This window comes from Passer domesticus, chromosome 2 (genome assembly GCF_036417665.1).
Source record: "Passer domesticus isolate bPasDom1 chromosome 2, bPasDom1.hap1, whole genome shotgun sequence".
In the NCBI taxonomy this organism is placed as follows: Eukaryota; Metazoa; Chordata; class Aves; order Passeriformes; family Passeridae; genus Passer; species Passer domesticus.
Window position 1 is genome coordinate 74,064,584 of NC_087475.1, and position 25,012 is coordinate 74,089,595.

The window sequence follows — 25,012 nt, forward strand, 5'->3', positions numbered from 1 at the left end:
TATACAATCTGTCACTCACATATCCCAAAAGTATTTTATTTTCCCTTTTCCTGTGTAGAACCTGGAGTTCCCAAGGAGCTTTGAAAGACAGACCTCAGACTATGAAGGAAGCTGTACCTAGTACTGGGCACCAACCCCTTATGTTGATTCTCCTACCTATCACTCTCCCTGGAGCAGACAAGCTATGAAAGAAAAATACACTAATAAACTGGGCAACATCTAAAACAGCAGAAGGTGTTTGCATAGTGAATATGAGTCATGGCTATTAGTAATGGTTAAGATCTCAACTCAACTGTTTTGTAGCATAAGAAACTTGACAGGGAACATGTTCCATCTGGGAAAAAAAAGATTCCAACAGGGAGAAACACAGCATTAATATTACATAAAACAATATATTTAATACAAGCATTTATTTGCTTAGTAGAAAAAGCACAAGATTTTAAATGAAATACCACCTTTTTGTATTCAAACCCCAGCCCAGTGAGTGAGAGTGAGATGGAAGGTGATTTTTTTTTTTTCCCTGCTAAGAAAGAATAAAAAAAATCTGCCATGTGATTACTGGTGGGCACTGGTAAGAAAGATGAGGCTGTTGTTTAGTCCAAGAGGCTTCTCATGAATGCTGACAGCCTAGAACCATCCCCATGTTAGTCATCTAGGGCCTTTTCCAAACTCCAGCTGGCTGCGTATTTCAGGGGCGTATCTCTGGAAACAGAGTGTCAGCACCAGGTATTTTACACACCTGGTAGCACACAGGTTTCCTGCATCTTTAGAGGAAAACAGAAGAGGCAATATTTGTACAGAAGATAGATCAGAGCAGGTTATTGTTTCTCCTATTTTCAGGGTCCATGATGACACATGGAAAATTGATTTCTCATTGGTAAATAATTGACCATTGCTAGACAACCGACTGTTGCTAGGTCAATTCTAGCTTTGCTGCTTTCTTGAAACACCTTTTGGGGCATTTAGCCCTACACACACTTCAAGCAGGTGTCACAATTAGAAGTGGTCAAATTTTTATTACTTAGCCAATGCTATTTGCACACCTCAAACACTAGTACAGCAAAAGAGAATGGCTTTAAGAGGAAGGCTCCACACTGCTAATGCCAACAGGGTAACAGCAGCTTTCCAAATGTTTCCTTGTGTTAACACTCTATATTCTAGTAGCAATCAAGCAAATGGAACAAAGTGTTGAGAGGATCTTTCCAGATATTTGAAAATGCACGTGGCAATCAAAACATGCTTCTGAGCTCTTTTAGAAGCTATGGACATTAGTCTCAAAAGCTTCCCCTCCTTTAATGGCAGCTGTGTTTCCCACCCCCCGGCTAAAATAAACAAACCCTTCCTCCTCTCTAATTGTTATGGGTTTTTTAACCCCCAATTCCTTTCTATTTCAACTTTAGGGCAGTTGGAGGATGTCTCTCCAGCCTTCACAAGAAACTGTTAGTTTGATGAAGGAATAAATACTCTATGCCAGATTTTTTTCATCAATAAACACATTAAAAATTAAAATTTTCAAAAGTTGTCTATTTGCTAATAGTAATGAAAAGGAGGGGAACCATGCCCTTTCTCTGTGGATAATTCCCATAACCCAAAGCATGGGCAGTGTCAGCCCAGCCTGGCAGAATCTGCTCACCACAAGAAATAACACCCAACAAATGACTAACTTCAAACCTCTTTGCTACTAATGCTGCACAGAAACAGCAGATTTTAAAAAAGGCAATTACATTCTTCAAGAAGTAAGTAGCAATGGTATGGAAACATAAGCAGATGATCAGAACAGAACAGGAGGACTTGGTGAGGGCATTGCTTTGTCTTTTTCCTGCCATAGATCACAATGAAATTATTGCACCAAAGATACTTTCTGTTACAGCCTTTCATTGATGTAGATTTGCTCATTTGAGCAGTAGCACTCCTGCTGGGCAAAGCACTGAACAAACAAGCAAAGACGGAGCTTACCTGTTATAAGAGCATCTGGTCTTGACTGTTCTTTCCTCCACGCTGGCACAAACACAGTAACATCCTTGTGGCCTCTTTCCAAAAACCAATCTACTGCCAATTTGATTCCTCGACAAGAAAATACTTCTTTGTTCCCATGGCTGAAACACACACATTAAAATTCTTTATTAGATGACTTTTTCTGTGACCATAAATGGAGCTCAGTAAAATGCAGATGTCATAGCCACGCTCTTCACTTGATCCATGGTTTCTAAAGGCAGTTGGGAGTCTGCCTGAGCCTTGCCCAAACACAGCCATCATTTCCAAAATGGTGTGGGAGAGGGCTGCTAAATTTTCCAAACATGTTTATTATCTGTACACAGATTTGACAAGCAAAGAAAAATATAAGTAGGGGTTTTTAACAATCCTCATAGCCCAACCAAAAGTATGGGGTGTCACAGGCAGCTCAAAGACTTGCTGAAGGAAAGCAGGAGGTCCAAAATACCAACATGAGAGTGCACCTTGCTCAGGAAATGGTAGCAGATGAGCACAGGTGTGCACAGCAGCTGGGGAAGGGACAGCAAAGCCAGCTGCTGCAGGAGCTCCACAAGGTCCTGTGTGAACAGGGAAGGAGAGAGGAGAGGGCCTCCAAGCCCAAGGGGATGGCAGGCACTCAACAGGACAAATTAGGCAAACTGGAGAGACTGTCCAAAATCAACACTGGCAAAACTAAGAATGTGCTTAGTGTGTACTTCAGAAGGAGAAATTAACGTGTATTTAAAATGCTGTGTAGAGACAATTAACTGTGATCAGACAAAAGCAAAACAAAATATGTGTCTGTTGTGCAATAACTGTCTGGGGTAAGGCAAGAGATGCAATTATGTCATTTTCTAAAGGCAGACAAGTCCTTGCCCTACTTCCACATCCAGTTTCAGGCATGACATTATAAAAGACATAGATGAAATGGAAAGGATTCAAAATAAAGTGAAAAGAGACCTATGGGGAAAAGCTGAATGAAGCACATTTAGCTAATCTGGAAAAAAAAAAAGCAGCTTGTGGAAGAACAAACCAATCTTCCATCTATAGGGAAGTAACTGAACTGGAGGACAGCAATCAACCAGTGGGGGAGCAGGGAGCTGCAGGGTGGTTGCTGTGAGAAAAATCTGGGATTGCCCCATAATGGGCACACCCAGCTCTAGCCAGAAGGTGGGAATGAGGGAACACCATGGCATGAGGATGTGGAGCTGGTACACCCCCAGAGGGACTTGCACACTAGAGAAGAGGAAAAGTGCAAGAAGGAAGGAGCAGCAGAGAGAAACAGTGACATTCTGACCCCAGTCCCCTGCACTGCTCACAGCTGCTCTGAAAGGACTGACTGCCACCTGCAGCTGTGACAAGGTGTAAGAGTGATGCCGTGGTGAGGCAGTGAGGAGGACACGTTTGGAGTGAAGCAAGCCTGGAAAAGGAGAGACAGTCTTGCCCCTAAATATTTTAATGTTTGTCTTTTTTGTTTCCCAATATCTGATTTGGAATTAAATATTTATATTAAGTGGCTATAAATTAAATTGAATTGCCCAAGCTGAGTCTGCCTGACATAAAAAAATTACATGATGAGTGACCTCCCTGTCATTATTTTGAGCCATGGGTGTTCTTGCTTCTGCTCCTCCCGTTTTCTCTCCCATTCTGCTGGGAGGCAAGCCACAGCCAACCCACTACAGTCCCACTGGATAAGGACAGAAAAGTCCACAACTAGAGCTAGGAACAGCTAAGCACTATATTAGTAAAAGCTTTCTCCCTGATCTGCGGGGCAGTCTGGCCATGGATTTTGGGATCTCCTCATTGGACACTTTGCAGAACAAGGCAGAGAGCTCCTCTGAGGCCTGTCTAGGTTCACCATGCACAGAAGACAAGCAACTTATGTGATGTCTCTCCCAACGCTGCAGCTCTGTGTTTTAGAAGAAACACAGGGGCATAGAAAGAAGCCATCACCTTTCACTTGGCTGGCTGGTCATGTATAGCAGGTATGCCACTATCTGCTTTCCAGAGGGGTAAAAGACAATTCTTTGTCTGTGATTAGTGAAGGGCACAATATCATGACAGATAGCCACAGGAATTTTAGAAGTCCCTTTCTCCTTCCGTGTTTTGGGGTAAATAAAACACCAGAAAGCTATTTAAAAACCTTTCCCCCCTCAGTAGAAAAGTAAGTACCTACTTTTTCCACCCTTCTAAAACATAGCACTGCTGGTGTCTTTCTTGACACTGTGGGAGCTTGAGTAATTGTGCAACAGACAAAGTGCCAAAGAAAAAGTGAGGAAACTTTTGCACAAATGTTCTGATTTCAGAAGCCTGTGAAGGAGGTGGCGTGCACTTGCACCTGAGTCAAGAGAGGATGAGTCATGGCTAACACTCCTTACAAAGCATCATTCTCAGCAAAGGCTGTGCTGAACGTCATAGATCCCAAACAAAAGGGAAAAAAAAAGAAAAAGGAAAAGAAGAGCCCACTACCATTAACTGGATTTAAGTGAGGAAGTGTCCTACTTCCTCTTGTAAAGAAATTGGAGACAGTACCTGCAAACATAAGCATATACTCTGATATTGCAACTGTTGCCAGCCATAATGATCCAAGCTTGTAGATTTTAGCTGCCATGGGGCACTCAAAGGATAGTTTAAGCCCATCCTCTGTGCCTTTACAGCTACATTAGGAACACTGTCAGGAACAATGCATCTATGTACCTCAATATCCTATTCAGCTACGGTTATAAGCCTCTGCAGTAACACATTCCCTGTTTTCTATGATCACATCACACAATATTGTATTACACCATAACAACACTGTAATAATAAAACACAGACCACTATTTTTTTTCTAGGCATTGTTTTATACTATACAACTATTCTCCTGCTTGTTTGGCTGCAAGAGGTATCTCTGTGTATTTCAAAAATTACCAGGAATAGGAAACCAAACCACACACATATGTGACACACTTAAAGTGTACATGCACACAATGCATAGCAAAAACGGCCAACAGTATTTCATCCATGCCTAATTCCATCTTCCCTTGACAACACAAGATTGGGACACTTGGTGCACATTGAATGCCCGGGGGGCAGCCATAAGGGCTCCTTTGCAAAGCCTGAGACAAGAGATGACTGCTCCTGATATCAGCAGGCTGGGTGCAATCATAAACATATTGTAATCCATTTTAAAATAGTCAGGAAGATCTTGTTCCAGCTATTAAATTCCACTGGAATCACTGTACTTTGATTACTCTAAACAATCTCCATGGTTTCAAGTGGATAAATCCACTTTTCACTCCTGACAAAGAAAAAGTGGTGTGTTAGACTACATTTTAGCAGTATTATGTTTCTTTCTGCAAATCTGAGAAATTATTTCAGGAAAAAATCCTGGACTCTTGGGGAAAAAAGGGACATTCTTGCCTATAGCTTTCCATCAGGTTGTAGTTCAGTCCACGCTTTTAAAGGCAAAGGGAGGACCAGGCAGTTCAGCTCCTTAGTTTTCTATTGCATAGTAGAGACTATTAAAATTCTTTCATCCAGAATAGAAATTTTAAATATACTTAAACTGTATGAAACAGAAGTGGGAAATGCATTACAATGCATATCAGCTATTCTGCACTGCTGAGCAAGTGAATTTATAACTTGTATAAATCTTCACTCTTTTTTCTGCTCCTTTTCAGACACATGCCTAAGCTTGGATCTGAGTGGATACAAATCCCAAGGAATTGAAATCATTAGTGAGAAAGTCTGTGAAAGAGATATGCAATTAAAATTTGTTCTTTTGTTTTGTTGTTAGGCAGATTTGATGCTCTTCATTTTGTGATCTTTGTGCTTCATCAGCTTTATGATACGTCACATGGTGAAAAGACTGAAATCATGCTGCTGCTTCTGACTTATTTTCCTTCTTCTTGGTTGTGAAAAAGATGAGAAATGTTTGTACTTCTTTGTCAAGAAACTTCCTTTTAAAAATATCTTTCCAATCATTAGGAATATGAGAAAGCTCAGACCAGTCAGGCTGACAGCTGAAGCCCTGGGTGAGATAGTGGTTTATAGTACTTTGGATCTGTTTGCTGACTATTTTTCATCCACCACTCTCAGTTGCAAGATAAAGTATATTCCTTTAGAAGTACCTATTTCTTTTTCACATTGTGTATGAACGATTCCTTTTACCATCAGATTTATATTTGGTCTGTTGATAGTTGTAATTTTATTTTTAAATGAAAGAAAATAAAGTAGCATGTCTCCTAAGCAAAAAATCAACCAAGCATTTTTTAAGCCAGGAGAATTAGTAGAAAGTGTAGAACTTCTGATGAGAATACATCACTTTCACTTTCTCTGTTTCCTTCCTAGACCCCAAATTAGATTTCCTAGTGACTGTCTTGGAAAGACTTGTGGTATACACTCCTAAAAGACTATTTAGAATACCTGCAAGACTTCTAGTGTGCTCTAACACAACATCCAAACCAACACTCAGATTCTGGAAGCTACAGAAAACATGCACATTGATGACAAGAGGAGAGGTCTACAATAATGTCTGCTGCATTACAGGTTTTTATACAACTGAAATCTGGACACATCCACACACCTACCATGTAAAAGCACATTGACTAAAAGCAAGAACAAGACTAAAACACATACCTGCCTATTACAAGTTATTACAGAGTTACCAAACTATTTTCTTCTATCATATCATGGGAGGAAAAGTGTTCAGTCCATAGCAGGGACAGAGAAGAATTTCCATCCTGTATCATACCGTGACTCATAACCCTGGCAGCCTGGCTTCGTAACTAGTCTCATCCCTTTTTAATTACTTTTTTTTTAAGCTCTACTAATTCCCTAATCACATGAATCATTTGTCCCAAAACATTTTTTATTAACCTGAGCCTTCTATCAGTCTTGCATTTGCTCCCTCTATATATGTATATTTTGGTGCTGACATGAAGCAGATAGAACAGGTGCCAAATGTCCGTTGTTTTCTTTTTTTTTTTTCCCATTAGCCCAAATTACTTGAATGCTTTGAGGTGTTTTAAAGAAAAAAGCCTTGGAAGGTGTCACATATTTCAAGATATCTTTTGCCTGTAGGGCTTCCAATGCTGGAGCGCTCTCCAAGTGCAGCAGGTGCTGTCTCCAGCCAGAACTGCACGTGGGTCTCTGTCAGAGCACGAGCCACACACTCAGCACTCAAGGTCAAAACAGGCAAAGAGAAGCTACACTCAAAGCTGCCAGTGACAAGCTCCTATCCATATGATTGTTACTTGCTGGAAGAATATTTTTATCTATTCCTTACAGTGACTTTTCAAAATAAACTACTAAAAGAGATAGAAAGATGAATGCCTGAATCAAGGTACCAAGATACAACCACATCTACCAAACTCAGCAACACAATCTGAGGAGAAGCTAATGCAGCTACACTGCTAGTTTGTTAAAATAAATGAGCAATTAAATTGTCATATGAAAACTCCACGTGGCATAGACAAGACAAGTGAGTCACCATCCTGACACAAATGACGCAGTTGTGGAGAACCTTCTGTGTCAGCAGGATATCAGTGAACCTTTTACTATAGCCAAATGACCTGCCTCAGGGTTAACTCCCAGGACCAAGGCTCAGATGTCTGAACAGAGATGTCTAACACTGGTTAGACACCCCAGTGACACTTTCTCCAGCTGAATGCCGCTCTTGAATGGCACTGGGGACTCTGCCCATGACTGTCAGGCACGGGTGTATGTTTCTGATGCCACCAAGCACCTACAACATCCACAGCTGGCGGGATGGCTGGGCATGAAAGCTAGAAGAAAATTGTAAAATATCTGTCTTAAAACTGCAACTGTATTTAACTAAAACCCAACTCCCCAAACCAGCATCTTCCTCCTCCCAAACAAAAATTAGAAGACTATTTATTTCATGCTGTGTTTCCCTTTGTGCAATGATGCACAATCAAGGACCACTTAAATACAAGGCCAAGGTTTTCCAGAAAGGGAAGCTGAAATGCATCACCTCCATGGCCTGAGAATCCCAAGGGTAAAGTTTTCAGAGGAATCTAACTGACCAAAACAAGATCAATTAATTTCAATCCTCAAATAAAAAAAACAATTATCAAAATACTTTGATTCCTTTGCACATAAATGTCTGAAAGTTGTTGTCTAAAACTAATAATAAAGCATGTAAAGTAATCACATAATTTTACATCAGTGTTATCTTCATGTTGCATTATCTATAGGCAAAGCAAACTTATTTTCTGCCAATACGTTTTCAGCATAAATTTTTATATATATTTCAAATATTCTTTTCACAGTCAGTAAAAAAAGTCTGAAGGTACCCAGGGCACCCAGGGAAAACTATCAAGGTCCACAATAGCTCTAAGGGATTATCTGATTTGGTGTTCAGCTATAATTTTAAGTTTATATACACAGAAAAATCAGTCTCATATATAAGAGCATTCAAACAAAAAACCTCGATGTTTAAGGCTTAAACTGTGGGCATCTTTTCTCTTCTGAAAAAAGATTAATTCAACACCAAGAAAGGTAGAATAACAAAACAAGACCAGACTTGAAGTATCCTATAGGAAACTAAATAACAATTCTTCAAGTCATAGCTTGCAAAAGCCTCCTTTCTGCTATTCAGTTGAAAGAGGGTGTTTTCTTTGTTTTTAAAACTTCAGCCAATTCATATTATTTAGACCATATTGTAGCTTTAAACTTGATATACAGAAGATGCATTTGATGACTCATTTACAGTTTAATGCACAAACGACAAGCAGTGTCATATGCAAGTTTAAGGAAAGCTTTCCAAGTGATACCAAAAGGCAGAAAAAGTGACTGTTGGGTTTCTGTGAATCTACAGTTTGCTAAAACAGCTTGTCTATAGAGTAGTCACAGACAACTGGCATACATGAGGGCTCTGGCTTGCCAGAGTAAGTTGTTCTGACCCAAGCCTTTTTCTGTGCTGCTCAAAAGGAATTCATGAATCCATCAGGTCATTAGATGCAACTAATTCCACAAATATGAACATCCAGTCACATAATCAGACATATCCTTCCTCCTTTGTGTCGGATCAAGTTGTTCACCCAATGAAAAAACATCAGGTTATGTTAACTTGTCTAATGGTATAATAATCCTTTCTGATTCCCCCTGGTCTCTGAATTAGGAAGGTGAATCAACTCATTTTGCAGCCACCCAGTTGCCAGATGAGATGCAGACAGGAAAGCAGCCCTGGCAGTGGGATAGAGGCAAGCCCAAAAGTAAATCACTCTGTCACTCACCGGATGTCTTGTGAAACTATATCCTTAATTAGTCATTGAATGGAGACACTGGGTAGCACAGTGTTTGATCCTTCCAGAAGAGGACAGCCACCTCATCCTACTTGAATTATTGGACATCAGTCACCTCAACCTTCTCCATAAAACTTTCCCTCCCCATCAAATACATCCTTTAAATTAAAATTAGTAGCTCTTCTCTAGAATAATTCTAATAGCAAATGTTATCATCAACTATGTGCATTACAACAACATGGGAGCAACAATATAGATCACAGTTTAACCATTCCTGTGATAAATTGTGAGAAGGCTTCCAAGAACACCTCTCAAAAGACTACCTACAGTCTTGCTTAGGGCACAGGCCTATTTTCCTTTATCAATTCAAGAGTGAACTCATTGGCCACAGCTTGGAATAGCAAAGACAAAACTATGACAATTTATCACTACACATAACAGGACCCTGGACATTTACATAAAGAAATCTGAAGAAGATTGAACTGCAAGTGAACTCCTGTCTCTCCTGCATGTAAAAGCTGAAATCTGTCCAGTATTTGAAGTGCTTAGTTACTAGTACCTATTTTCTTGTAAGGGAAAGGACAGATCCTGCAGGCAAACTGGTTGCACAACTGGAGTCAGCAGCTGAGACTCATTTTTCACATAAATGGGACTGGCTTTCCTAATCAAGGACTGATTTCTGGAAAAAGGTGGAATGCACTGGACCAACCAGCCAGTTGGCAAAGATGCTTTTGTTCTGACCAACACAGCAAGGCATCAGTGATCCAGGAAGTTTCTGGAGTGCTTTTGCAGTAACTTCTTACCATGGGTGATTGAGTACCTAACAAGTGCACCAGTGGGGCCTCATACTTAGAGACAAGGGAGAAGGAGACTGAGATGGGAAGGTCAGGGGCAGCCTCTGCTGCAGTGACCATGAGAGGCAGATCCTGCCAAGAAAGAGCAAGGCAAAAAGCAGGATTACGAGATCAGAATTCTGAAGAGCAGATTTTGGCCTACTGAGGAGAATCCCATACAGAGAAGAGTGCACAGGAGAGATGGTGGATTTTTCAAGGACCACCCATTGCCAAGCTCAAGACTGGCCCACAGCAACGTGCAGGAAGTTGGGCAAAAGTAGAGAGGTAAAGACAAGACTTTACCTCAGCTGACTTTTGGGAACAATGAAATGGGATATTGCTAGGCTGCTGGGACCTGGCTGATAGGTGTTGGGGGAGCTGGCTAATGACATTGTATGGCCTCTCTTGGCAATTTTTGAAAGGTTGTGGTGATTGGGGATATTCCTGATGTCTAGAAAAAGGAAATATCCCTTCCATTTTAAAGGGGGGAAAGAAGGGTAATTCAGGGACCTACAGAGCTGGTCAGCCTCACGCTGATCCCTGCAAAGGTGATGGTGCATTGTCCTGCAAATAATTTCTCTATATAGATTGGATGAAGGTGACTGGGAACAGTCAGCATGGATTTCTGAAGAAGAAATATGCTTGAGCAGCCTCACAGGCTTTTATGGTGAGATGACTTGTTCAGCGGATGAGGAGAGCAGCGGACACAGTTTATTGTGGCTTTAACAAAGCTTCTGACAGCTTTGTTCTTGTAGCAGCCTTCTCTTACCACAGCCTCACTGACAAACTAGAGAAGCAGGGGCAAAGTTAGAGCAGAGATGAACTGAAATCTGACTGAACTGCTGCACTCAAAGGTGATTAGTGGCATAAAGTCCAGTTGAAGGTCAATCAGTATCTGTGTACTTTAGGGACTGGCATGGGGGAATGCACTGGTTAACACCTCCATAATGGCCTAGATAGAAGAACAGAGTCATGCTCAGCAAGTTTGCAGGATGCTCAGCTGGGAGGGGAACAGCAGATGGGTGTACTCTCATTCAGAGAGTAGAGCAACAGGCACCTCAGCAAATTCAACAGAGGGAAATGCCAATCCTCCAGCTGCTGAGGTCTAACGCTAATCGTCAGTACAGCCTGGGGGCTGATCACCTGGAAAGCAACTCTGAAGTGAAGGACAGTGGGGTTCTGGTGAACACCAAGCCAATCATGAGGCACCAATGTGCATCTGCAGGACAGAAGGCCAACAGCCTCCTGGGCTGCATTAGGAAAAGCACTGCCAGCAGGTCCAGAGAGGGGATCCTTCTCTACTCATGAATATGGACTGCTAGGCTCATTCTGGGCTCCCCCATACAAGACAGACATAGACAACACTGGAGAAAGGCCAGTGAAGCACAACAAAATTAATCAAGGGACTGGAGCACCTTTCATACAAGGAGGAGGGGCTGGGAGATCTAGGACTGTGTAGCCTAGAGAAGAGAAGGCTTGGGAAGATCTTATCCCTGTGTCTAAATAGCCAATTGGAAAAAATAAAGGGAACAGAAACTGATTTCTCACTGGTGTCCAGTGACAGAACAAGAGGCAATGGGCACAAAATAGAATACAAGAAATGTTGCTTTAACATAAAATAAGGAAACTTTCTTACAATAAGGGCATTCAAACACTGGCCCAGAGAATACGTTGACCCTCCATCTCCTCCGAGACATTTAAAATCCAACTAGATAGGCCTTGAAATGACACAGCCTCTGCACAGCCTCTTCAAAGGCCCCTTCCAAATGGAATAATTCTGTGATTACATTTAGTAGAAAACAAGTAAAGACCTGATAATTTGATTATTGGATATAGAACAACCATTCTATGAATAGATTAAGCTATTAAGGTCCCGCAGCATGCATTGCATACATTCATAGTTGGTTCATTTGATGCAGGTGATCAAGAAAGTAAATTTAACATAGGAAGGCAGACTCTAAATATTTATGCTAATAGCTGAATAAACATTAAGGAAAAATTACAGATCTGGAGCTAATTCTGGAATGTGTTCAGTACAGCTTGTAGGACAAGTTGAACCTAAGTCCACCCACCAAGTCTGAGCTGTGCTAACTAGCTAACACACAACCATTTTGGATTTATGTGAAGTACAATAAAAACCCATTCTAGAAGTCACTAGATAACTTCTTGGTTGAGTGCCACAATCGTGTTTGTTCAACTGGATACGCCTCCTCTACAGCTCAAGTTGAACTAAGAGATAAGGAATGCCACATCCAGCAGAAAGAACTCACAGGAATATACCATATTAAAAATGTAATATCCTTGCCTTATTGTGCTAACTCCTCTACTTAAAAAACAAAACCCATCATACTGGCATAAATAAGTCGTATATTTAAATTTCATTTTAAAAAGCTTCATTTAAAGGGAATTGACTTGATTAGAGCTAAAAAAAAGTACCATGGAAATGCCAGGGGTTTTCTTTCAGTCCAGGAAAGTCTTGCATTAACTTTTATCCCTGAGGTAATGAAAACCACATCAAGTCATCAGAAAACTAAAACTGACCTCGTAAACCTTGCTATTAGTAATCAGACAATCCTTATGACTTACCAAAGCAGTTATCAATCAATCTATTATTTAATCATTTATATTGCCATAAAAACCTAATCTCTCAGCATTTCTCTCTGCCATCTCCTTCTCTCTTTAATTACCAATGAAGCATGAACCTCTCACCATCACAGGCCAAGTTTCTTGTTATGCACCCAGATGACTGGGTCAGGATCAGTGAACATAGCAGGTAAATGTGCTGCCCGCAGGCACATAAGTGAAAGCCATCTTTCACATATTAATCTCAACAATTAACGGCAACAAAACCTAATTCCAAAACTGACAGCCAAGACCAATGTTACAGATCAGTTCTCATAGATTAGCCAGCTAAGAAGTATCCCTTAAGCTGCTTAATTCTACATCACTATTTATAATCTTAAGGAATCTCACATTTGCTGTAACTTTCTGTATGTAACTCCATCCAGCAACTGCCTGTAGCAATGGTGACTACCAAAAATTAAGGACTAGAGTGGCAGTGAGAAGAAGGGATTTGCTATCTGCCTACAAAGGGACAATGGCTTTAACCTCTGGTTGTTCTAACAGTGAATAGGACACCACTGAAGTCCTACAGACCTGTAGCCTTATTACAGTATCAGCACACTGTTTGGTTGATAAAGACCCTTAAAAGAGACCCTGCATACAGTTTAAGGCAGTTATACCAAGCATCAGTGCTTGAACAGAGATGGGTAAGAACCTTCTGTTTCCATTAAATAGAAAAGCAAAACCTTCATGGTCACATACCTCATTGCAACATTGCTGCCATCAATAACTATTGGCCTCAGGTTGTCTCCATCCTCTGTCACATCCTCCTGCAGTGGAGACTCTGACCTCTGAGACTCTATGGAAGACGCTTCACGCATTACACTAGTGTTAGCATTAGTTACAGTCTGATCAGTCTCAGTTTTATTCCCGAGTTTGACAAGTTCTCCCAAAATATCATTTATTAAAGCATCAGTACCAAGTTTATTTAGTACAAGTTGAACCTGCTCTTCAGAGTAACCCAACTTAAGTGCAAACTCCAGTTTGGTTTGATATTCTTTCACCACATCAGGAGGCTTTTTGACTTCCTTAGGTACTATCTGAGCCTCTTCTATCCTAAAGTCTTGCAAGATTTCATTTCTTTTTAGTATATGAGGCTCTAAGCAAGGAGATCGGCACAGCTGTCGATGAGTCTTAGGCAATAAATGTGACTCTGATGCAGAATTATTCAGTCTCTCTGAATCATTATCAGAATTTGTGCTTTCTTCGGAGTCACAGCTGGAGCTTCCAGAAGTCTCTTCAGATGTCTCCTTTTCTCTGTCTTCTTTCCTAGAATTAACCTTATCCATTGTTGGCTTCTCCGCCATCGACCAAGGTACAATTGCATCTATTTGTGTGCCAGTGTTCCCCACATAAAGGTGGCCTAAGTCATGCCCCAGATGATCCTTCAAGCCCATGAAGCTGCTGCATGCACTTGACTCCACTTTGCTGTTTTTCTTGTATTCCTGAATATAAAGTGTCCCGTATTCCTAAAGAGAAAACAAAAATGTTGCAACTGGTTACATGCATTACTTGTTTTCTATTTTCTTGCTGCTTCCTCAGAACTGCATTTATTCACTTGCAGCCGAGAAATAGAACTTCTTTCTTTTTTTAAACATGGAAGGCTTTTTGTGAAAAAAACTCTTCCTAAGGAATATCTATTGCCAAGTGGATAAATAACTAACCACCTGTCTTCTGAATGTATCAAATGTTTTTACTTATACATTTCTAGAAATGAATTTATGAAAGAATATGAAACCAAAGATTCCCAAGTTTACCGACTGTAATGTAGAGACAGGAGTAAAGTAACTGTTTAAAAACAATGAGATACAGCATAGTCTTATGCTAGAAGAAGTAACAACAACAAAAAAAAATGACTACAAAATACACTAGAAAAGGTTTTCAAACTAAATACCTTACACTATGTTGAACAGAAAGAAATTAACATAGCGCTAGATTCTCTGGCTTATTAGTAACAAAAAACATGATTAAATAAAAACTTATTGGCCCTGAAAGACACTATCAGCTCAACTGAATACACTCAAACTATTTCTGAATTCCCTTATAAACTGATAATTAAGTCAAGAAAGACTAATTGCTCTCAACAGAGTGTTGTATTACTAACACATACAGCATTTAGGGACGTGGATTGATCTAATGGCCAATAAAGCCAATGGAAGTCTTTGCACTAATTCCAACGGACCATTCATCAAGCCAACAAAGCAACAAAATTAAAAGCTGTTTTCAGCTCCCGCATTGGATTTTTGCAAGCCTTTTGATAAATCAAAATTATACATGTATAGATATGAGTCACTTAGGAAGAATGGAAGAAAGAAGTTGCAGTTTTCTGGACTTCATATACTCTCAATATCAGATTTTCTTGAGGAATTCTGCATAGCAGTAGTTATACACAAGTTAGTTATCCATTTCATCACAAACATTACTTCAACACCCTACATTTAAAGGCAGATTGCTACCTCTTTCCCTTACTTTGTTCTTTGAAATGGCAATCTTTGCTAACTGCTTCAATAAAGAAAATAAAACATAAATTATTTCTCATAAATAAAAATGGACCATATGGACCAATTGTACTGCAAGGTTACCATGAAAAAGAAGAATTTAAATTAAGGAAAGACTATGAAACAAAGAGTTCTTTCACACTTCCATCTTGTAAGGCAGAATATAAAGCAAGATATAGAGACAAAGGACTTGAACTTAAAATTTCTGTCAGCAAGCACATTAACTCTCCAATCCCCTTACAGGTGAGCATTTCAGACTGATGGGGTATTTTTAATATCCAGTGTGCTTTCCTCTTCTTGCGATAAAGATTTGAGAGCATGCACCAGAGAAATTAATCCAGGTTTATGATTAGAGAGAATCAAACAAACAGTCCAATCCGTGGCTCAGTAAAAGTAGATTCTACAGGCAGGGAGTGCCAAGACATCACCATTGTGGTAGAGCATTCTGGTTATGGGACACAAAAATCTTACTTTACCTAAACATTTCTAGTTAACATAAATAAATCTTATCTATCATCAGCGCTTTCATCTCCAACACCTTAATCCCAGCAAGGCCAATAAGGAAGAAAACAAAGTTTTATTTAGAACTTATCTTGTTACAAGGCAGTAGGGCTGTAATTCTCAGGCAGTGCATTAATGAATATTGCCTTCTCTTAATGCAAAGCTTTAGGATTTCAAGCAACCCAGAGATTAAACACAACAATAATTTAGGAAATGGACCTTTTCACAAGGTGATTTATTAACTAAGATAATACACTTAATAGCACAGAGGTAGCAACAAATCACAATATTCCAATAAAAAGATACAGTCAAAAAACCAACACTGTGGCCTTCACAGAACTCACACACACACACACAAAAAAATTAAAACAAATCGCAAACAAGCAGCCCCTATTGGAAGCCAGGCTGCCTAGCAACCAGCCTCCAGTTGCTAGGATGCGCTCCTTTAACATACCATCATGAATACTAGCACAGCCAAAGAATAATTTGGTATGAACAAAAGCCCATGAAAGAGAGCGGGACTTAAGTGCGTCTGGTTTCCCCTCGGAGAACAATGCAGCTGCCAAACCAATCTGGAAGCCCCGACATCATTGTTCCACCAACCCCACAATCTGCTCTGACTCGAGGAAGTCTAGTTAATGGGCAATACTTTTAAGCTGGACTGAAAAGTTGAGCTGGCTCATGTACTGCTGCTGCAGAATACAGGGAGATAATGGGTCACTGCCTAAATCCGTGTACTGTGAAATGTCATTTTAGTATTGAACTAAAAGTGAAGGGAGGGTTTTTTTGGAAGGGGGGGGAGAAGAGTTTGCATATTAACAGCATCAAATACCAAAAGCCTGAAGTGCATAGATTAGACAGAGGATTTATTTTTTTTTAGTGTTAGTTAAAATAATACTTAAGTCATTCTCCAATCACTTCTTTCTTGAAGTTTAAGTGCTTTACAGCAACTACAATCATAACACCCTCCAGTGTGATTCAAAGAAGTCACTAGCATATGAATGTGTCTGAAGATCAGGCATTATATGAAACGTACTTTAGATGATTTGCACATCAACTGCATATGAAAAATGACCGTAGCCTGAGCTTGGTCCATTGTTAGGAATATATACATAATCAGCCTCACATCTATCTGCTTTAATTTCCCTGTCAATCTCCATTATGCTTCAATATATAATTGCTTGTTTTGCAAAGAACTCTACTGTTTTTCAGAAGCTATTTAAAGAACAGAATAATAAAATCAGCAGCTTTAACATCTCCCACAGATAATATACAGTCATTATACTATTGCTTTAAAAGCATAGTTAGAATTGTATTTGTACTGTAAATCCAAAGCTAAATATTCCTGAAATAGTTTTGCATAAGCAGTACACTATTCCTGGCATTTGGCCTAAACACTGAATGAAAATTGCATTTATTTTCCGAAAAATTTTTACAATGCCTGGAAACTTTGCATATCGTATTTGTGGCCAGTAGCATGTCTTAGAAACATTACACTTTGGAGCTCCCATCATGATATCCTTTATGAGGTTCACTGACTAGAACCATGAAAATCAGATGTCACTGTTGAATGCTGCTGATTATTTTGTCTTGGTTTGGTTAGTGAAGAGCAACATGCCAGGCAGTCAATTTGAATGAATGTGTATTCCAAATAAACACTAGTGTACCTATATACAGGACAATGAAGCTCATGAAAACCAGAAAAGGTCACATTTATCTAAGGAGCAACAGCAGCTAAGAATTCCTTTATTCACAAGGAGCTTTTATTACACACATATGGTTTTAAAGTATGCTGACTGATACAATACAATATAGCTAAGAAAAGCATCTACTATGAATTCTGACTTAAATGAAAGATAAACAAAAAACATCCAAAAAAATCCAGTCATTAAAGTATTCCCCTTTTAGTTATGCTCACCACAACTCAGTAAAAGAATGTGCATTTATGAGAAGGTTAATAAAACAGGTAACTCCCAATTTAGACATATCTATGATAACATAACTTTTAAACTGTAGCCTATTTGAAACAACAGTACCACACATTGTGTTCACTGTTAAAGGCTTAAAGTACTGCACATACATTTATCAGGTATAAATACAACAATCCAGATGAGCACTTCATTATAGAAGTATAATATTTTACCATTTCTTAGAAGTTGCCACTATTTTCCACTAGCCATTAACAACAATCAGCTCATCGTTCACCTCCACACAAAACAGAAGTATTTCTCAAAGGGACGTGGGCTAGTAGATCACCTAATCTTTTACTGTGTATTCAGAATACTTTCCACTTACAGTTGAGCATAAAAGAAGTCATTTAATGCAAATTTAGTTCACAGAGGAAAATAGCAGAGAAAAGTAATGTCATGTGGCACAGTATAGAAGAAAATGTGTATTCTCAAAAGACCATCAACAAGTTTCTGAAGATACAGTCTACAAGGAAAGAGTTCAACATGTTTTCACATAGGTAGATTTTTTTCTAAGTCTCCTAAACACAAAATATAAAATATTGAAATCATTTTGTTGGAACACTCACTGCTTGTCACAAACAGAAGTGCAGAGTTGATCAGAAAAGAGAAAAAAAGAACGTATCCTTTATCCTAATGATAAAGATACTGCAACAATACAAATAAAATAATGAATATGTAATAAATACCTACTGCTGTAGTTTCTATGTATTTAATTACCATTGTATTTGAGCGAGTGCTGTTGTCTGCATCATTCTATCCAACAAAGGAGGGATGTCCCATTGAACAGATTGGTTAATGCTCTGGGGCAACAGATGTCTACTGGAACTGCAGGAGACCAGCAACTGGTGGCCTGCCCATCTTCTGAAAACTTTCAATAGACTCATGCATATGTTCACACAATAGGGCATGTGGTAGAAATGCAAACCTCTTTTTAACCCTTTTATATGCTCTCTTTCCCTCTCAACTGATATATGAAGGTCTTTGTTTTGGACTTTTTTTTTTTTTACAGGATCCTTGGAACATAGGCTCATGTGTGAGCACACAGTGTTTGTTCTTCAGCCTAACATCTAAACTCAAAATATAAACCAAAACAGATTAGAAACTTTATAAAAACAGCCAGACTAGATCTGACACACTGGTAAGTGGTTTTAAAAATGCAAAACCTTTGACTGTAACACATTCTTATCTGAGAGCACCCTCATGCTCAATCTTACATGTCAGTCTCTTCAGATAGCCTATACTGGAGCTCTTCCTACTTCCACAAAAATGACAAATTTCACCCAAGGTGTGGTACAATGGAAAAGGTGTCTAATTCTGTTTTTCATTCTAAGAGCTTTTTCTACTAGTCACAATTTAAATAACAGCTTATTTGCAACACAGGGTAAATACCTGTAACTTAGAAGTTGAAACCTCTCCTTCTCCCCATTGGGCTAGAGAATTCATTCTGTTGATGGCTACTCCTACCATTTTCAAATTCTTGGAAATGCACCATTACTGATTCTTTCAAAAGTTCCTGAATAGAATGCAGTGTGAGTCAATGCTCTTTAATATACTTAATCTTAGCACATAACTGTTTTTCTATCCCTTTTTTTTCACGAGACACCCAAAGTGTGCAAATCTCAGCTGACACGCAGGCTAGCTCGTTGTCCAAATGCAAACTGATAAGGCTGCAACACCAGAAAGGTGAACCATCCCGTTCGTGCAGAGAGAAGCCCCCATACTTACGTTGGCTGGAAAACACACAGACATTGGTTTCTCTTAGCTGTTCCAGAAGCAACTCCTTAACACGATTTCAGCTGCAGACTTCAGGCAAGCAAGCAGAACAATGAATGGACGAACAGATGGACCCGCGATGTCTTTGCTTAACCTACTACTGAGCGGCCGCGGAGCCAATCACGGCCGGCAGAGCTCACAATTAGTTGGCTGGGCAGATGCAAGGCAACCTCCCCATCCTGCATCAGGTTCGGAGGTTTCTAAGATAAGCAAGTTGATGTCATTCTCAGGGTCTGCCCCGGGCAGCATGTGTATTAACGAGGGGTGTGCAGCAACAATAGGCCATACAAAAGAGACTAGCAGGCAGCTGCTGTATGAGAGCCAGAGTCATTAGGGAGCAGGCTGCCAACAAGAAACACCTGGCTTGGGCAGACTTCAGCTTCTCCTCATTGTTTCTAATTCATGAAACAAAGAAAAGAATTATTTTTTAAGTAGTAAAAATTGTGAGTTTTCTATTAAAATATATCAAGGAATATAACCCCTTCTATTATGGAAACAAAATGTTCTGTAAGGAAAAATATTAAAGAAAAATAAATCTATCAGGAGCTATTGTAGTCCCTTTTCTTGTTAGCAAAATTAATCATAGTGGTATAAAGCACAAGGAGCCCACACTAAACACTGAAATGCATTCAGCAACTGCATTCTGAATTTTCTGACACTTTTCTACATTAGTCAATAATTGCAACAAACTTGCATTTACACACAACTCTAAGAGTACTTGTGAGTAATTTCAGTGGAGGGGGTGAAAGTGTTTAAACTAAAACTACATAATATTAATATATGGAATAATGGATATTTTTAAGGAGTTGGAACATCAGACCACTTGACAGAAAGGAACTATAAACCACTCTTTTGTTCTGGAGTCCCTTATATTGGTTTGCAACACAATTGCTTTCCTCTTTTACTTTTTCACACATCGGTTCTAGATGCCAAGATCTTTCCATCTCTTCTCGATGAGAGAATATTTGAACAGAAGTCTGGAGCTAGGCTATAGCTTTTATTGCTTTTATTTTCAATTGAAGTAATCCACACAGAAACACAAACTCCAGTGCATATCTCCCCTCACTGCCCAATATTTCCATTGCCCAAAGACATTTAGCAACATAATTGTAGCAAGGTTTGATGCTTGATGAAAAAAGGTGGCACACTGTGGACTTTCAAGTAAGAATTTGCTACTGCTGATAACTTCAGCTGAAGACAGGTTAACACACAGAAGGAAGAGATTCTGCATTTGCAAATGTTCATCTGAATGACTACTAGAAAAGCGTATTTACTGAACTTCAGCATCATTACATGACTAAAAGCAATAATGAGAAACACAGAGCCAGCTGTCCTCCTCTGCTTGTGAGGACAGGCAAACTGCTGGGAAATATCTACTGTGATTTAACAGAAGAAAAGAAGGAGAATAGGTTTGTTAGAACTGTTTAGAGTAACTTTCCAAGCTTTATGTGGATATTAAAGCAATTCAACACAGTAAATGAAATTACACACTGTCATGCTATTACAGTGATGCACCTATCAGGTGCCCAGATATTAAACTTCAAAGAAGAAACCCCAACCACAGTTTCTCCACACACAGTTTCTCCTAAAAACAACTACTAACACCACAATTTTGGAGCTTTTGAGTCAGAGGCAGGAGGAGACTCCACACTAATTTCTGCCACTGTGAACACAAAGACTGAGAGAAAGCTACCCACGAGCACAGTGGGACGCCTGATCCCCAGCACTGGATTAAGCCTCTTTGCAAACAGCGAATAAAAGCAGTGATCTGAAAAAGCTAATCAGTCCCTGCTGTGGTATTTAGACTACCTCAGTTGCCGGTATTGGATAACGTTAAGCATATTAAAACTTCTGTAGGCAAAATGGGAAGCCAGTCCAGTTCACCTATGTCCAAGAACTGCACTTAAATGCAAGCAGGATCACTTGGCTAGTCATTTGTTATCTCCCTGACTAGAGCCAGGTATTTCTTTTGCAATACAGAGATGCTTGCTTTGCAGAGACACATATGATACCCTTTACATACATCTATAACAGAGAACTCTGTGGCAGAGAAGTGCTGTACTTATGGCTCTACAACCACAACTAGTGCAAGTGTATTATAGCTCAGCTTAGAAAACTGCCTTAAAAACAATGCTGTTAGAAGTTCACTAGTAAAGACCTCCCCCCTCTACATCTTCAACAGTAATAATAGGAATAACACCCTGTTTTGTGTACCCCCAAACTCTCCACATACCAAGTGCATGGCTTCAGGGAACCAGGGATAAACTTTAGTTGCAGATTAAAGTTCATGTAAACACCATGCTGCAGCACTATGACCAAAATGAGAATGGATGCAATCTGAAGACTTATGTCATATTGTTAAATTTACAGAAGATATTCTAGTAAGTTATAATTGGGTGAATTAAGAAGACTTATTTCTAATTAGTCTTCTAAGTTCTAGAGGAATTTTCTAATTCTATCTTGTGCACAACATCAGTTACTTAAACCAGATGCCTCTTCTGGAAGCATCTTCTCAGCTCTTCCCTAAAAGAAGGTGGGTTGTTGAAGGTTTACAAGGTGTCAGATCACCCTATTAAATCATGCTCGTGATGACAGAAAAGCACTCATAATAGGGCTTATCAAGTACATGAAGCTTCCTTGTGGGAATGATGAGCTCACCTGTATGAAAGACACTGTATGAAACAGTGGGGCTGTGCCATCACGTCTGTGAAAGGCAGATGTGCCTAGGAGCATCACCAGAAGGTACAAAGCAAGCACTAGGTACACAGCACAAAGGGACAAAGCAAGTTCTACTTTTTGTGCTAAAACCTCCAAATCCAATAATGAGTTCAACAGCTTCCTATTACGACACTCAAAATACAAAGAGGTAGTAAATTAAATCCAGACACAGCAAATGTAACAGCTCCTTCAAATTTCTGGTCTTGCAAGATGAGTAAGCTATAAAAACCTGTATTTGTGGCTGCTAGGTATGGGACATTTTGTACAGTGCTTATCAGGTCCTTAGTGCCACTTGATTAAACAGCAGGCCAGCACAAAATCCTGAATTGCCTGGAGGTGATGGGCTTGGAGACTCCATGGTGGAAGGAGATTTCAGAATGGCACAGTGGAAGGGGATGGGATGCTGCAGAGACAGACCAGGGTGTCTCTTGGTTTGGGTGAGGGGTGGGAAGCAGAGCATCCCCTTTATCCTCCCCCCCACTGCCCAGTGTGGTGTGAAAAGCACACATGGAAGGGCCAGAGAGACCAAAGGGGGGAGAGCTGGAGCAGCTGGGAAATTCAGACAGCAGAGGCTGAAGATATTAGGGAAGCAATACTATAAGGCAGAAAAAACCCTTTAAAACCCTCCAGAAAAGCTGCTAGTTCCAGTCAAATCTTGTTGTTTCAAACACATTGAAAGCAAAGCCTTATTTAAAAGCAAATTATTTTATGCAAGCATACAAAAATGGTCATTCTGTCATTCTGTAATTCCAGTGGTATTGCTGCAGTAATTAGAAAGACAATTTGTCTCATTAACATGTTTCAATTATTTTTATTTTACAACTTTGTACTAAGCCTCCTGTAATAAATGATGTTCTTTGCAAGAACACACTGCACAAGTTAAATCAATCATGTACCACTGCACTTATGAAACAGAAATTAAGGTTATAGACTACAGACAAAACTCAGTCCAAAAAAAGGTGAAAAACTAATGTTTACTGTTGGACTTGGGAGCTGCAAGGGAGATGCTTATCTTTAAAATTACAAGGTGGCAATAAAAAAATATTCTTTTCAAGTTATATGAAGAGATAGAATATCTTAAGTAGAACACTTGAAAGAAGTTCACCTAGTTTTGAGGAGTGGTAAGTGGTGCTCTAGACTGGATCTACTCATAGCCAAAACCAGACAAAAAAACCACCACTCTACAGCCATACAAAGGACTGAATTAAATGACCTGTAAAGAGTGCCTAGAATTCAGAAAAAGAACTGGTATTACGATAAAGATGAGTAATGTTTTGCCTAGAGAATGACGAACCTTTCAAAATCACCGTATTTTAAAATAAGGTTCAACTGTATTTTCAAATGCAGTGCAATTGCTCTGTAGAAAAATATGCACTTTTAAATGCATTAAAACAAAGTGATGAGGAGTTCTTTCACTCTTTGAAAAAAGACTAATCTCTCTCTAGTTATCCTTAAAATTAAAAAAGCAGAGATGCATTTTCCATCATCGTAAAAGAAGGCCAGAATGTCTACAGTTTATACATACATATAATCCCATTAGATCATCAGTATATTGGCTGGATGCAAGACCTGAGCAAACCACTGCAACATTTATCAGGATGGTCTCTGAGGTTTTGAAGAGAAGTGGAAAACCCCAAGTGTTATCATAAGTAGCGATTACTTTTTGCTAACCATGGGTAAAACAGATCCAGTTTTCATTTTTCTGCTGGTAGACAAAGCCAGTGACCATGAGCTGTTCATCACATGACAAGGCACCAGCCTGCAGCTGCACAGTTTGCCTACATGAGGAGCCCGAGGCTTGAGCCACAGCAGCCAACTACACGGAAAGCATAAAGCAACATTCTGCGACACCAAAAAACACCGGCATCATCCTCACTACTACACTGAGATGTAGCACCTGAAATGAAATACATCTTCTGAAGCAAATTTTAATTTAAAAATTAAATAGTTTTGATAATGTGATGAAAAAAGCCTCCACTGTTTACCTAAGAGGATGATGATTTCCTCAGTACTGTAACTTACTGTAATTCACTGTAGGCATGGATTCCTAAGATGTGCTCCTTTCAGAGCGCCACAGAATCGCTGAAGTTGGAAGAGATCTCTGTGGGACATCAGGTCCAACTCCCCTGCTCCAGCAGGGCTACCAAGAACCAGGCGCTGGGCCCTGTCCAGGCAGCATCTGAACATCTCCCACAATGGACACTCCACAACCTCCCTGGGCAGCTGCAGTGCTTGGTCATCCTCACAGTAAAAGTGCAATTCCTAATGTTCAGGAGGAATAGTCTGTGCCCACTGCTTCTGGTCCTGTCCATGGGCACCACTGAAAAGAGGCTGGCTCTCTCTGCTTTGCACACACCCTTCAGGTATTTATATGCATTGATAAGAAACCCACAAGTCTCTTCTCCAGGCAGAACAGTTCCAGCACTCTCAGCCTTCCCTCCTAGAGGAGATGCTCCAGTTCCTTCATCATCTTTCTGGCCCTTTATTAGACTTGCTCCATAACTCCATGCCTCTCTTCTACTGGAGGGCTCAGATTTACCTCACCAGTGCCAAGCAGAGGGGAAGGATCACCTCCCCTGCCCTGCTACACAGCCCCTCTTAATACAACCAGGCCACTGCTGGCTGCCTCCAGCACAATGACATACAGCAGGCTCCAAGATTCCCCATCTTTAAGTGGATGCTCCAACTCAAATGTGGTTAAACTCCAGCACAAACATACAAGCCACTGTAAGCACACCCGCACAAGCACACCAGGGCATGCACACAGATGGACAATCCCAGAAGTCTTGTTTCCAAGGGCAGTAAGTCACATGTCCAGAAATTCTTGGGGGGTTTTTTGGGAATAGACATAAAGTTCTGCTGAAAGTATTCAGGGG

The 25,012-nt window shown here is 39.9% G+C and overlaps 1 protein-coding gene across 3 annotated transcripts in view; it reads right to left on the bottom strand.

The window, feature by feature from the left end:
- ZC3H12C (zinc finger CCCH-type containing 12C) overlaps positions 1-25,012 on the bottom strand; it is a 44,089-nt gene that overhangs the window by 9,668 nt on the left and 9,409 nt on the right. For 2 of the 3 annotated variants that reach the window (XM_064409329.1, XM_064409328.1), the window contains exons 2-3: positions 13,379-14,145; positions 1,957-2,096 (exon numbers count right to left, since the gene is read on the bottom strand). In XM_064409329.1, the coding sequence (XP_064265399.1) occupies positions 1,957-2,096; positions 13,379-14,073 (835 nt within the window). In that variant the 5' untranslated portion in view covers positions 14,074-14,145. Of the gene's footprint in view, positions 1-1,956; positions 2,097-13,378; positions 14,146-19,370; positions 19,575-25,012 lie in introns of those variants that run through there. The other variant, XM_064409327.1, reaches the window with a different exon arrangement.